General features: G+C 36.7%; 1 protein-coding gene across 1 annotated transcript in view; it reads left to right on the forward strand.

Moving 5' to 3' along the window:
* Nucleotides 1-14,627, forward strand: part of LOC130071322 (anoctamin-1) — a 37,324-nt gene that overhangs the window by 10,557 nt on the left and 12,140 nt on the right. The window contains exons 5-21 of the mRNA XM_056236040.1: nucleotides 1,964-2,115; nucleotides 2,215-2,269; nucleotides 3,285-3,336; nucleotides 3,485-3,540; nucleotides 3,660-3,707; nucleotides 3,903-3,967; nucleotides 4,775-4,909; nucleotides 5,296-5,456; nucleotides 5,576-5,658; nucleotides 7,992-8,069; nucleotides 9,079-9,144; nucleotides 11,520-11,594; nucleotides 11,675-11,876; nucleotides 11,986-12,097; nucleotides 12,858-12,915; nucleotides 13,004-13,104; nucleotides 13,345-13,496. Of these exons, the coding sequence (XP_056092015.1) occupies nucleotides 1,964-2,115; nucleotides 2,215-2,269; nucleotides 3,285-3,336; nucleotides 3,485-3,540; nucleotides 3,660-3,707; nucleotides 3,903-3,967; nucleotides 4,775-4,909; nucleotides 5,296-5,456; nucleotides 5,576-5,658; nucleotides 7,992-8,069; nucleotides 9,079-9,144; nucleotides 11,520-11,594; nucleotides 11,675-11,876; nucleotides 11,986-12,097; nucleotides 12,858-12,915; nucleotides 13,004-13,104; nucleotides 13,345-13,496 (1,651 nt within the window). The remainder of the gene's footprint in view (nucleotides 1-1,963; nucleotides 2,116-2,214; nucleotides 2,270-3,284; nucleotides 3,337-3,484; nucleotides 3,541-3,659; nucleotides 3,708-3,902; nucleotides 3,968-4,774; nucleotides 4,910-5,295; nucleotides 5,457-5,575; nucleotides 5,659-7,991; nucleotides 8,070-9,078; nucleotides 9,145-11,519; nucleotides 11,595-11,674; nucleotides 11,877-11,985; nucleotides 12,098-12,857; nucleotides 12,916-13,003; nucleotides 13,105-13,344; nucleotides 13,497-14,627) is intronic.

Raw genomic sequence — 14,627 nt, forward strand, 5'->3', positions numbered from 1 at the left:
GCAGCCCCAGACCAGGATGCTACCACCACCATGCTTGACTGTAGGCAAGACACAATTCTCTTGGTACTCCTCACCAGGGCATCGCCACACATGCTGGACACCATCTGAGCCAAACAGGTTCCTCTTAGTCTCATCAGGCCACAGGACATGGTTCCAGTAATTCATGCTCTTGGACAGGTTGTCTTCAGCAAACTGTTTGCGGGCTTTCTTTTGAGCCAGCTTCAGAAGAGGCTTCCTTCTGGGACGACGGCCATGCAAACCGCCTTGTTGCAGTGTGCGGCGTATGGTCTGAGCACTGACAAGCTGACCTACCGCTTCTGCAACCTCTAATGCTGGCAGGACTCATGCGTCTATTTTTTTAAGCCAGCTTCTGCACCTGACGCACAGCACGAGGACTCAACTTCTTTGATTGACCCTTGTGAGGCCTGTTCCAAGTGGAATCGGTCTTGTAAAACCTCTGTATGACCCTGGCCTGTTCTGTAACTCAGTTTCAGGGTGTTACCAATCTTCTTATTGCCTAGGTCAACTTTGTGGAGAGCAACAATTCTAATTCTCAAATCCTTAGAGAGTTCTTTGCCACGAGGTGCCATATTGAACATCCAGTGGTCAGTATGAGAGAATTGTACTAAAAGCACACATTTTAACTGCTCTAATACAAGATACACAAATGTGTATGGTCCTGTCAAGCAGACAAAAACATGAACATGATGGTTAAATGACGTATTGCTATTATCACTTAGGGTGTACTCACTTTTGTTGCCAGCTATTTTGACAATAATGGCTGTATGTTGAGTTATTTTCTGAGGACAGTAAATATATTCTGCTATACAAGCAGCACATTGACTACTCTAAAATCTATCCAAGTTTCCTTTCTATAGTATTGTCCCTTGAGAAGATATACTAAAATGTTTGCTGAAATGTGAAGGGTGTACTCACTTTTGTGAGATACTGTATATGTTACATATACATATGTATATGCATGTATAATTGTTATGATTTGATATTTTACTGCATATTGCATTGACAAATAAGCTAATGTCAATATTAAGAAACAATTATCTTCCCTACGAGAATGTTTCACTGGTCTGTCAATCCGAGCTGTACAGACTCAATTATAGAATCAATTCTTAATGCACATGTGAACGCCATCAGCGTTTATCACAGGTTCGCATTTAAAGTCTGTTTAGAGGGAACGGTGTCATCTTAGCGACCCCTAATTTAATAACAAATGATCATTTGAATCAATCAAAACTAACTTTAGCTGGAAAATAACATTATAAAAGCAATTTCTGTTACCTTAAATTATATTAAGTTTATCTCTGTAAAGCTGCTTTGAAACAATCTACATTGTTAAAAGCGCTATATAAATGAGGATGACTTGACTTGACTTGACGCCACAGTCACCCCACCTATAAACACTGGCACAGCCCAAGAGTGTCATGTTTTTTCAGGTTAAGAGCTTTGGCTCCATGATCGTCTTTGTAAGTGCTCTGGGTTGGCCCGGTCTAAGAGCAGTTGTAATGCCAAAAGTCTGAACACAGCAGAGAAAAAAAATGAGATCTGATTATACGGTCAACAAGCCGATTACTTGTAAAATGTTTTCAAATTCCTGCAAGGGACATTTGTCATATAGGTCGCATACTAAGGCGATTGTTAGCATTGTGTTTCCCCATACATTTAGATTTGGCTTTCGTCCTGAAAGAATGATTTGTCCTTTGAGGTTGTGAGTTGTATTGAATGATATAATCTGATAATGGTGGATTAGCTGTTGAAACATATGGACCCCCCGTATCATACATGTGCTTCTGTTTGCCTTCAAAACCAGATATTCCCACTCTACACTTGTGGTGTCCCGTCGTCTGACCCTGGTCTCAACTCTAAGTGTGTCTTGTCTGTCTTTAGCTCTGGATATAAATGGATTAATCTCTCTTTCATTTCAGTTCCCTTATACTTGTTTTTCCAGACGTATCGGCTGAAAGAGAAGACGGGGCTCATGGGCGTAATAAGCTCGGTTTGGGCGAAGATCAATCAGCCGTTCCAGCCGGGCGTACCAGAGCCCCAGAACCCACGCACACGTGTCCTATCCCAGCCGTTCAGCAGAGACAAGCTACACCTGTGAGTGCCAGCGCTTGCGGACAGCCAGACTATCATAAAAGCGCATTTACAATAGGCAAACCCACACATTGGCCTAATTGTTTTCCTTTTATTTTGCAGATTTGAAATAAAGTCAAAAAACAGCTTGTTCAGCAATGCAGTCCGAGGTCGAATTGTGAGTATCAAACGCAAAAATTATGTCATTTACTCACCATCGTGCCATTCCAAACACACAAAGGGAGAAATTTTGAATGATCCATTTTTCTCCCGTACAGTTGCAAGAATTGGGGACTGGAGCTTTCAAGCTTCAAAAATGACAGAAAAGCACCATAAAAGTATCATAAAACTATAGCAATTGTCTTTTTTATCGTACTATAGTAGACAAAAATGTGTGAAAATCAGTGAACTCAATTAATCATTCAGACCAGTTTTGTGAGCTGATTTACTGAAAATAACAATTTGTTCATGAATTAGACATTTTCTCATGGACTCACATGAAAGAACTAAGCTGCATATTCAGTTAATATCTTAACTGGTTAAGTGTGGCCATTTTATGGTTATTTTTGGTCTTTTGGTCAAATCCTCATTCACATTCTTTATATTAAAAGAGTAGCCATGATAGGTCAAAATTGGACTTTAATTTTCTGGGTTAACTATTGCATTAATGTATGTTTACTATTCTTTGTTAGATTTTAATGAACACTCTCGTTCAAAAGTTTGGGGTCACGTAAAAAAACGTTTTATACTTTTGTTCAGCAAGGATGCATTGTATTGATCAAAAGTGACAGTAAAGACATTTATAATATTACAAAAGTTTTCCATTTCCAATAAATGCTGCTCTTTTGAAATTTCTATTCAAAGAATCCTGAAAACAAATGTGTCAAAGTTTTGAAAAATATATTAAGCACCCCAACCGTTTTAAATATCTGTTTCTTGAGCAGAATATTAGAATGATATCTGAAGAATCATGCCATCAGAGGAATAAATTACATTTTAAAATATATTCAAATAGAAAACAGTCATTTTAAATTGTATTAATATTTCACAATATTACTGTTTTTACTGTATTTTTATCAAATAAGTGCAGCCTTGATGAGAAGAAGAGACCTTTTTCAAAAACATTAAAACTTCTTACAGACCTGAATTTTGAACGATGGTGTATTTTGTGGTGTGTCCACACTCTCTCGCAGGTTTATGAAATTCTGAGACGCACAGCCTGCTCACAGACCTGTCAAACAATGGGTATGTTCCTGGAGACGCAAGTGCAACATTTTAAACTATTGAACTATACTATTTTAAATTGGATTGATTTACTGACATTTATAGTTTGTTTCATTAAATATTTTTTTTTTACTACAGATAGTCAAATTCTCTCTCATTTCTGTCTTAGGCATTACGTCTTTGCTAGCCAAAGGGGTTTATGATTCTGCCTTCCCTCTACATGATGTAAGTGTTGCATTTTACCTAGTTAGCTAGGGTGAAGCTGATATTTAATTGTCTGTTATTTCAGTGTATATGTGTGATGAGGTTTGGGTAGAGCTCTGTGTGTGTTGTCATTGCTGCAGGGAGACTTTGACAGCTCAGAAGATAGAGAGCATCGCAACGACAGACAGGTGATACCTGCAGCCTGCTCTGATTGGATGGCTGTGTGTCACATTTATAAGCTTTGTTTTGATTGATAAAACAGCTGCTTATTCTCGTAAGATGTGTGTGTGGATGTCTGTCTAAGACGATGGAAAGAATATTTGGTTTTGTAATACAGAAGCTGAACAGTTAATATAACAGAGTGATATCTGTGTGCATTGCAGATGTTGCATGAGGAATGGGCCAATTATGGAGCTTTCTACAAATATCAGCCAATGGACCTTATCAGGTATCAGAAATTATATACTTCACTAACATCTGGTTCTGTGAAAGATTTTATTCAGTACACAGATGGTTATTGACTGGTTTTCCTTTATGAGAACTGTCATATGTGTGTATATTTGCGGACTGCTATAAATAGTTCTACCTCAAAGCATATGGCTTGTTAAGGAGAGATGTGTCACTTTTCAGTATATTTTAAGATTTTCACCTGGGAGATGATAAAACACCTGAAATAAATCTCATTGCCTATCCCAAAATGCCTCCTTAAAAGATTTTTTTAATGTTAAAATACTTTCTCTTAACCCATTTTATTGTTCATTGACTACCATTAGTATGCCATTCAGGGGTTTATTTCCCATTAAGACATTAAACACTGAGACATTAGCCATGTTTCCATCCAAAGTTGCGAATTTAACTTAAGCACAAAATTGGAATATCGCCTAAATAAATTGTGAATAAAACACCGTTTCCATCCAGCGAGACAAAGAGAACCAAATCTTAACTACTGATAAACTGGTTCCAAATATCACTAAGAAAAATGTAAGTTGTTGCTATAGGAGAATCCACAGTGTGTATTTTTTCGTATACATCATAAATTAGTTGCGCCTCAGAGCGACCAGACGAAACGCAATAAGCACGGTCATGTTACCTTGTTTTCGGAGGATGTGTAAAACTTTGTGAATTAAATGGCATCCGATTTCTGTAGGTTCACATTCCATGCAGTCGTTTTTTGAAAACAGTTTGTATGTTGGTGTTCAGTGGTTGTTGATCTTTTTTGTGATAGTTTTGTAACCCATTTACATGTATTCAACAGGAAGTACTTTGGAGAGAAGATTGGCCTGTATTTTGCCTGGTTAGGAGTGTACACACAGCTGCTGATTCCTGCATCAGCTTTAGGAGTCGCAGTATTCCTGTACGGATGCCTCACCGTAGACACCAATGTGCCCAGGTAAACACACTCACATGTTTGCTTCTCTATCATGGCGGGGTCTTTTTATTGACTTTTGTCATTTTTAACAAACAAATCATTTTTTTTTCTATCCCCTAACCCTAAATCAAACCCTCAGAAGACTTTATTTAGAGTGTCTATTAAGCCATTTTCTTTGTGGAGGCTTACTATTGAAATATAAACTAGCCTAACTCTAAAATATGTATTTTGGAATATTTACATTTGAATTGGAATGATTTATTTGCTTTATGAACCCTTTTTCTTTGTGGGGATGTTTCATTTTCTGCAATTCGTGAAGCTCACGTGTAACTTTTTTTAAAAGAGAACCATTTTCTTAGAAAATCGATTTTATTATATAATCAATCATTTCTCTCTCTCTCTTTCAGTCAAGAGATGTGTGATGAGCATCTTAATTTTACCATGTGTCCTCTATGTGATCGTGTGTGTGATTACTGGCAGCTGAGCAGTATCTGCAGTACTGCACGTGCCAGCTATCTGTTTGATAACCACGCCACCATGGGCTTTGCCATCTTCATGTCACTCTGGGGTATGAGCTGTATGAATACGTACATTTGACGATAAACTGTGTTTACTGTACGTTTATAATATATTGAGAAGAAAAATGGTGGTTTAAAGAGGAATTGATAATTGTGCGTGTGTGTTTAGCGGCAGTGTTTCTAGAACACTGGAAGAGGAGGCAGCGATGTCTACAGCACAGCTGGGATCTCACCGGCATGGAAGATGATGAGGTGAGAAAAATCCAAAGCATTTTAGAATTCTAGAAACATGATCAAAGCCACAGAATATCTATGTCAATAGGCTTTAAGGTAAGTCACAGCCATGAGCAAACTTTTGGATGCAGGGAATTCTCATTCTAGAGATTATTTTACTGTACAAAAATGTTTTGTGCACAATGTGTCAGTATTTTTACTTGGTTTTCCTAGAAGAGAAAGACACTCACATTCAAAAGTTTGGGGCTGATAAGATTTAAAAAAATTTTTTTTACAGAAGTCTCTAATGCTCACCAAGGCCGCATTTATTTGATCAAAAATACAGTAAAAACAGTACTATTTTGAAATAATGTTACAATTTAAAATGACTGTTGTGAATACACTTAAAAATGTAATTTATTCCTGTGACACAAAGCTGAATTGTCAGCATCATTACTCCAGTCTTGACTCTTCAGTGTCACACGATCCTTCAGAAATCATTCTAATATGCGGATTTAATGCTCAAGAAACATTTCTGATTATTGTATTTGTAAACAGTTGCTTAATATTTTAGTGGAAACCATGATACATCTTTGATAAATAGAAAGTTCAAAAGAACAGTATTTTTTTTTTTGTAACATTGCTTACATTGCAATTTTAATTTTGGCAAAGTTGTAAGTACAACTTTAAATTGTACAAGTAAACACTTGTACAAGTGTTTAATTAATTTAATTATTAATCTTGTACAAGTTGTAACACTTGTACAAGAATCTTTGTCAAAACAAGTAAATTTTGGCAAGTACAAAGTTGTACTTTGCTATCATTTTTGATCAATTTAATCCATCCTTGCTGAATAAAAGTATTCTTTTTTTTTTTTTTTTTATCTTACTGAGCCCAAACTTTTGAATGGTTCTGTATTTGCTAAAAGTGAATTGAGGATCATAAGCATACAGATAACATCATCCTCGAAGATAACACATATGCGCTAAAAGCGCATTGGATTCAATGGGGTCTTAAAATATTTAGATAAGATACTAGTATCTTATGGCTTTTGATGCAGTTTTATAAAACCAGTTAGCCACTCGAGGCAACATGGTTCATGCCATGTCTAGCATCACCTCTTAACTGTGGGTTAATCATATTTTGGCACAGCTTACAATAGCAGCCCTCTTCAAAACTATTCACTGCGATAAACTGCAACACAGTTTATAAAGCATTGTTTAACATAATGCTAGATAATAGCCAATTCTGGCCTGGGCTTCATTTAGCTTTAGGAAAATTCAAGCTTTCATTGTTCTTGAGGGTCTGAACTGTTCACCTGGGAGCGGATTAAGTTTGAAGCGGGTGTGTGTACTGGGAGAGGGTGGTGTGTGTGTGTGATAGGACATGTGTGAGTAATTCGATTGTGTTCTGCTTAAAGCATTGAGCTGAGTGGATGAAGGACTGCACTCTCAACAGGACACCATGGAGATCATGAGCATCATGCTAATGTGAATGATAATGAAGTTCAATTACACCGCATATTAACCGCTGTAAATATGTGTGTCTAACTCCATGTCTTCTTTGCTTTGATGCTCACCAATAGGAAAGGGCTGAGGTAAACCTATCTTTTGCTCTCTTTCTTTCTGTCTCTGTTTCTAAATTGTTCCCGACACGCTCAATTGCACACCATATTTTTCACCACGTCCCTCACACTTCCCCCACCCTCATCATCACTCTATCTCCGGTTTGCAATTTTCTGTGCAGCGGGAGGATCAATTTTGCGTCTGAGTCTGTGGTGATGCTGTTTAATGAATCAACCCTGAATTCATGGGAGGAGGAGGAGGAGAGATTTACAGTGGATTAACTTTGTAGTAACCTGTGTGCCAACGAATCCTTTACCGTGATTTTATACCATTAACCTCAATGCCATAATCCTGACCACAATGTACTTGCCAGATAATCACGACCTTATTTGTGACGTTGAAAATGCTACCTGTCACCTTAAACACATTTTATATTATAAATATATCAGCTTAAGAATTGTGTTTTGAACATAGAACTATATACTACTCTTGTATTGGATGGGGGTCTTACAGATTGAGTCTACAGCAGTGTGTTCGCAGCATACCCAGAAAAGCCCTGCGGGTTATGTGCTTTTTAATGAACTTGCATTTTTGTACCATATCAGCGTCTTTAGCCTCAAGACAAGAAAGTGATTTAATGCGGAACCAAGATAATTATTTCTATTTGTGCATTTGTTTGTGAATCCTGTTTCTATGGAGACTGTTTTGCTTATGCATGTCTGAGGAACTGATGTTGGATTTGGTGCTTTTTGACATTGGAGTCCTTCATCACAAAGCTTGACGCATCTTTGTGTGTTTAAATCCCAGAATGAGCTACGACCAGCATATGAGGACTTTCTTCTCAAGAAACAAGAGAAAGCAGCAAAGAAGAAGAAGAAGGAAGAGGTAAACTGCACTATTAAGGTTCCCACACATTTTGACCGAATAATTGATCCATGATTTTCCCTTTCCAAGTTGTTTGTGATGATAAATAAAAGTACTTTTATAAATAATTTTATAAAGATTGTACCCACACCACAAAAAGTATAACTATAGAAAAATGTATATTCACGATAAAACAAATTTCCATGAATTCTCCATGTCTTTAAGATTTTAATAATAGACTTTTTCAAGCTTGGAAATCACAATTCCCGATATCATGCGAATATCATCTCTGATTTTAGTGTATAGAAAATTACAAACAAATAATTGGATTCTTGACAAAATTCTGAAGAAACTGTACAGGATCCCTATTGGAGTTTTTATAACAATTAGGATATTTTTTTAAACAAAATAAAATAATTGTAGATTGCCGTAATTTTGCCACGTGAGTATCCTGGATTAACATTTTGATGATCCTGGAACAGCATTCCTGTCCAAAAACATTGTCCTAACCTTATACCAATAAACCTAACCATAATTTATCCCTAAAATCAGAGGAAAACCCTTGATTAGACACTAATCTAACCCTTGTTGTAAGCCTAATTTTGAGATAAAATGTACACTTGTGCCTCAAATCTGATTGGCTGATTGGAATGTTGTTCCAGGATCAACAAAGATCTTGATCCAGGAACATGTTGTACTTTGTGAAATCACGTTTACCAATAAGTATAATAATTTAAATGAATCATCTCATTTTATTCCCTTTAAATTCCCATTAGGATTTATTTAGGAAATTATGATACAAATGTCAATAGATATACTCTACAAATTTCATTTAATATGTGTGTTTTGGTTCATCTAATTCACTATTCAGGATCTCAAGGTGAAGTCTTGAATTTTTGTTTGAAATTAATTATTGCTTAAAAATGCACTGAGCTGAAATACTTGGAATACCTTGCAAATATTTCCAAGTAGATATGAGAGACTGAGTGTGTGTGCGCGCAGTGCTTTTAATCTCTGCTCTATGTTCTAGCCGGACGCAGGAACAGATGACAAAGGAAGAGAGAAGCTACTGTATGCTAAAGGAGGGCAGTCACCGGTGAGGAGGGGGGGGGGAGATAATTTGAGAGTTTACTGTGTGTTTGCCTAGGAGAGAGCAAGCTAATCAACTTAACCAGAAGAGGCGGGGCTTTAGGGATAATGCAGTTAGTTCTCAGCTGTCAGTCATCGAGTGGTCACTGTGCTGACCTCCGTCGGACCCCACCTGGCCACCCGGCTCATATCCGTCTTTCTCCTTATCTCACCCCGCATTAGCGCTCTCTTATCTTTTTCTTCTTCTTTCGGGCCATTTAATTAATTCTATAATGAATTACACAGTCCAACAGAGAGCCCGTTGGCGCCTTGTTTTTCCCATTTGAAATGAGCAGTTGGGTCGCAATTTCACTTGATGTGATTTTGCGGATTTTTGTTACTGTCATTGTGCCCTTGTGTGTAGTGTCAGGCCCGCGCCGCATACACACATCACACGTATGCGCTCAAACACTGTCTCTGGTGTACACGCTTACTACACACGGCACTCAAAGCAGATTACCTCTCTGGGTATTCCACACTAGATTATACTGGATTAGAGTCAGAGCTGGATTAAAACACACAAGTTAGAGTGGTGTCCTTCCTCTAATCAAAGACACATGTTCACTGTTTATGTGCGTGTACCTGAGAGAGTGTAGAGTTTTAATTCAGATTTCATGCGTGTGCGTCTGGGGGAAGGGGGGTTAGGATCCGTGCTGTTCATTAACTTCAGCATGCACTTCAATCCAATCACCCTTACCTGCATTAAATGATGAGTTTGTTCCAAGTCCAAAACTATTTCCTATTCTGTTACATAAAACCGCTATACAGCTGTAGATTTTGTAAACTAATTTGTAAATATAGCCAGCTACACCATACTGTATATCGGAAGCCAAAGTGGTAATGGTCAATATTAGCATATTTTTATGATTAAGATGCTAAATTAAAGTCAAGTCAAGTCACCTTTATTTATATAGTGCTTTTTTACAATACAGAATGTTTCAAAGCACCTTTACAGTAATAACAGGAAATTAATGCAACAAAAGGGGCTTTCACACCAGAGGAACCTTTTCATAGTTCCTAGGGCTATTGGCGGAAGTACCTGTTTTTTGGCGTGTTCGCACAGCAGGAACTAGGAACGATTTTAGTTTAGCTAACTAGTTTAGCTCCTACTTCAGAGTAGGGTCTAAACCAGCACTATATGAACTAATAACGTATTAGACAGGACTGTTAGACAGATCGTAAACTAATGAACATAGAGAATGCGAGCACGGTGTGCTCTGGCGTTCTCAGCGTCGTCAAAATTAGTTCTCGGGGAACCACCCTGGTGGCTAGTTCCTAGAACTACCCAGTGCGAAAGCCCCCATTGATTGTTTTGGCTGTACAGCAGCTCTAGAAGAAAGTCATTGTCCAGTTTAATTAAGTTCAGCATTGATTCATTTTCATTAGTTATTAAGTTAGGGGCTGTTTACACGACACCGTTTTCAACTGAAAACAGAAAACTTTTACGCAAACTTTAAAATAGGTTTCATAGTGCAAGTTTTTAACGAGTTTTGAAAACGACAGCGTTTTATTAGCAAAATCCATATAATAATCAGTTTTAAGGCCCTTTAACACCACAGATGAGAACTACAATGATAACGATAACTATACAGTTTTAATAATCGTCCACATCACAATTGGAACAGTACAACAGTAACACCACAGAGGAACAATGCCATTGGAATCACTTTCAGAAAAAAACATTGACAGCCATTCAGAATCCATTCTGCTGTAAAGAGCAGCTCAGACCATTGGTGTGGATGCTAAAATAGTTATCGTTATTGCTACCATTCTTGGTGCGAACAGGCTTTTATTCTTTTTTTTTTTACTTTTTCCAATATATGCTATTTTATTTAACTATTCATCTTTGTTTATTTTAGTGCTGTCAAATCGATTAACTGCGATTAATCACATTAACATAAAAGTTTGTGTTTACATAATATATGTGTATATATATATATATTATTAAATGTATACATATGTCTGTGTACATATACTGTATATATATATATATATATTTACACACACACATTATTTTATTTTTTATTCATTGATTTTACAAAAACAGTTAACATAATTATTTCGACAGTACACTATGTTTTGATGCCAGATTTTCCAGAAAGATGTAAAAATTCTAGATAAGAGATTTAGTGTGAACATTGTTGATGTTCTGTTAAAAAAAGGGCAAAATAGTATACATTTATAGTATGGGCCATCATATTGGCTATTAGCATAACATAAAATTATTATTGCTTATCAGTATCTGGCAAAAATTTCATTCATGTATTGTTTTCTCCCAGTAGATAGTGTATTCATGTGTCTGATATGGTGAGCATATGGAGTAACATGCTGTTGTTCTTGTAGCTTGCCTCAGAGTCTTTGTCATGGACTGACCGGCTGCCAGGATATTGCATCAACATATCCTCTATCCTCCTTATGGTGGGTACCTTTCCTAAAAAGAGCATGTGTCACATTAGTGTTTTTATATTGTCAAAATTCGTATTGATCTGTTTTCTCAGGTTGGGGTCACGTTCTCTGCCGTGTCCGGAGTGATTCTCTACCGCATCATTGTGTTTGCTGTTATGTCAATGAACCCTGATCACGAGGCCAAGGCTAATGTGCGTGTTACCGTGACAACCACTGCTGTCATCATCAACTTGCTGGTGGTTCTGGTGCTGGATGAGATCTACGGCGCTATAGCGGCCTGGATTACAGAGCTTGGTGTGTGTTTACATGTCAAAAAGATGAAATTTGAAGAAAAAAAATTACTTAAATTACTTAAAAAAAGATTAACAATGATGATTGTTATGAATATGATGTTAACTTGCAGAGATTCCAAAGACTGAATCGACATTTGAGGAACATGTGATCTTGAAAGCTTTTTTGCTGAAGAGCATGAATGCATTTGCACCTGTCTTCTATGTGGCCTTCTTTAAGGGCAGGTAAAATGGAATCCCATTAGCATACCCACCCAAACCATTGTGACGTTCTGTCTTTGTTGAGAGCTATGATAATTGGATTATTATAATGTACTTTGTTACCGTTTGTCATGTCCAGTGTGTTGCAGTGTAGTTGTGTGCTTTCTGTAGTACTGTGTTTATTGTATATTGTAGCGTTTGTCTCACTGTAGTGTTATGTGTTGTTTTTATACTGTATACTGTAGTGTTGTATGTCTGTCCTGTGTACTGCATTGTTGAGAAAGTTATTTGTTGTTTATATTGTATATATCACTTTGCAGTGAGCATTTGTTTCATACGAACATTTTATATGAGCAAAACATTTTTAACCTAAAATCACAAACATTTTGAGAAAAAAAAGATACTCTAGAGTAATTTTCTATTTTTTTCTTCTTCTATCTACTAGTTTGATTTTTGACTATATTTTCCATGCTCTTTTATATAATTTTTGAGTCGTGTCTCGTGCATTTGAATGAAAGCTTTTTTCTATAAATTATTTTTGTAAAATATTATCATATTTTATTAATAAATTTCCAGCTGCGTATTACAATTGTATAACAAGTTCTTTTGTGCTGTCTGTGTGTTACATGTATGTCTATATAGTTGTAGTTTTCGATGTAGTTTCTCACTGTGTAGTGTGTGTGGCATCAGTGTCTAACACCAAAATGCTAAATTTCTGGGTTAGCTTAGTTTAATCCAGAGAATAATTTAAAATATCTCTCATAACTCTGGTGTGCTAATTTAGGTTTGCCGGTCGTCCTGGTGACTATGTTTATGTCTTTAAGGATTTCCGCATGGAAGAGGTAATTATTAAAACAACAACATATTTGTCTTCAGTGTTCTAGCACAATGCAACTAACTATTTGCATGTACATGTGTTTTTTTGTCTAGTGTTCTCCAGGTGGCTGTCTTATTGAAGTGTGTATTCAGCTGGGAATCATTATGCTGGGGAAGCAGCTTATTCAGAATAATGTGTTTGAAATTGCCATTCCGTAAGTGTTTTACACACATACTGTATACACACGCAAAGTCTTCCCTGTGGTCTCTCTGCTAATTTTCTTTGATTCCTTAAAGTACCCCTAGTCTATAAAGGAAGCCCCTAACTCTCTTGTTCAATTAAAATTTGATTCTCAGCACTGTTTAACATTACCAAAGCAGTGCACAGTGAGTAATGGAGGAAGTATTGGTTTTAAAATGACACAGCTGCGCTGAAATTCGGCTTGACATTACAGGAAGCTGAAGAAGATGTATCGCACATATAAGGAGGAGAAAGATGGATCGGCAGATGAGGAGGACAAAGACTCCAAACGAGAACCGCAGCGCTGGGATTTGGACTATGATCTGGAGCCATATGAGGGTTTAAGCCCAGAGTACATGGAGATGGGTGAGTATCACATGCTCGAACTGAACAATTTGCTCAAATGACTGCTACATTTGGTGCATCGCTTTCATTATTCTACTTGTTTTGAATGCCGTGCATCCTAAAAATGTTTAGCAGCATGTCATAACTATGTGCTTGGTACATAACTTGAAAGTCTTATTTGGCTTTTTAATGTTTTTTTTAAAGTCATCCAAAAATTACAGTTTTTTTAAACACATTCCTGTGAATGATTCATCACCAGTGAACTTTATTCACAATAGTTCTTCAAAATATAATGACACACTCTATCACATTATTTAAGTAAAATGTGAATGCCGTTTAGTTGGCTCTGACAGTTTTAGTTTTGAGGTAAAATAACTAAGTATAATTGTTAGCCACATCACTACCTCAACTCTGGGTGCTACGGTCCAATCAGAATTAACGTTAGGTTTTGCACTCTGAATTGTCACATAGCTTTTAGTAGCCTGTACAACTAAGAAGCTTAGTCTACATTTTGAAAGCAAGATCTTGTTAAAGTAATCCTGGCTCTTATTTAATTACATTTTAATTTGTTTAAAAATAGACAAGTTTAAACGAAAGACTTGTTCACACTAGACATGTTATATGGTTATACAATGTATCACGATAATGAACATGCACGATATTGTTATCGTGGGCACTTAAAAATACAGTGAATAATTATTTATTACAAATTATTCCGATTTTTAGAATGTATTTTAAGAATGCTTTTCCCATCAACTGGTTAAAATGCACAACACCGCTGCCTCAAAGAGGCAAGCACACTCTTATGTAAACAAGCCCAACAAGCATGAGAAGCATTGGCAGAACGAGTGAAGGAGACGTAATGACGTAATGCACATTCACTCTCTGACAGTAGATGGCGCTGATGGAACAAAAGACATGCAGCGGTTACTCCGGTAACCCCGTAAACAAAGCAGCTGCTCATATTTTTGTATTCGCAATGGCGTTCATCGCAGCACCAAATACTTAATGGCTTAATAGGCTATTTATTTTTAAATTTTTACATTTTAATCTGGAATACAACATGCCCTAGCCTAGATATTGTTTGAAAATGTTTTGATTATTTATTATTGTTCAGTAACACTTTACAATAAGGCTCAATTAGTTAACATA

The sequence above is a fragment of the Rhinichthys klamathensis genome, unplaced genomic scaffold, assembly GCF_029890125.1.
Source record: "Rhinichthys klamathensis goyatoka isolate OS25496 unplaced genomic scaffold, OSU_Roscu_1.1 h1tg000436l_1, whole genome shotgun sequence".
Lineage (NCBI taxonomy): Eukaryota > Metazoa > Chordata > Actinopteri > Cypriniformes > Leuciscidae > Rhinichthys > Rhinichthys klamathensis.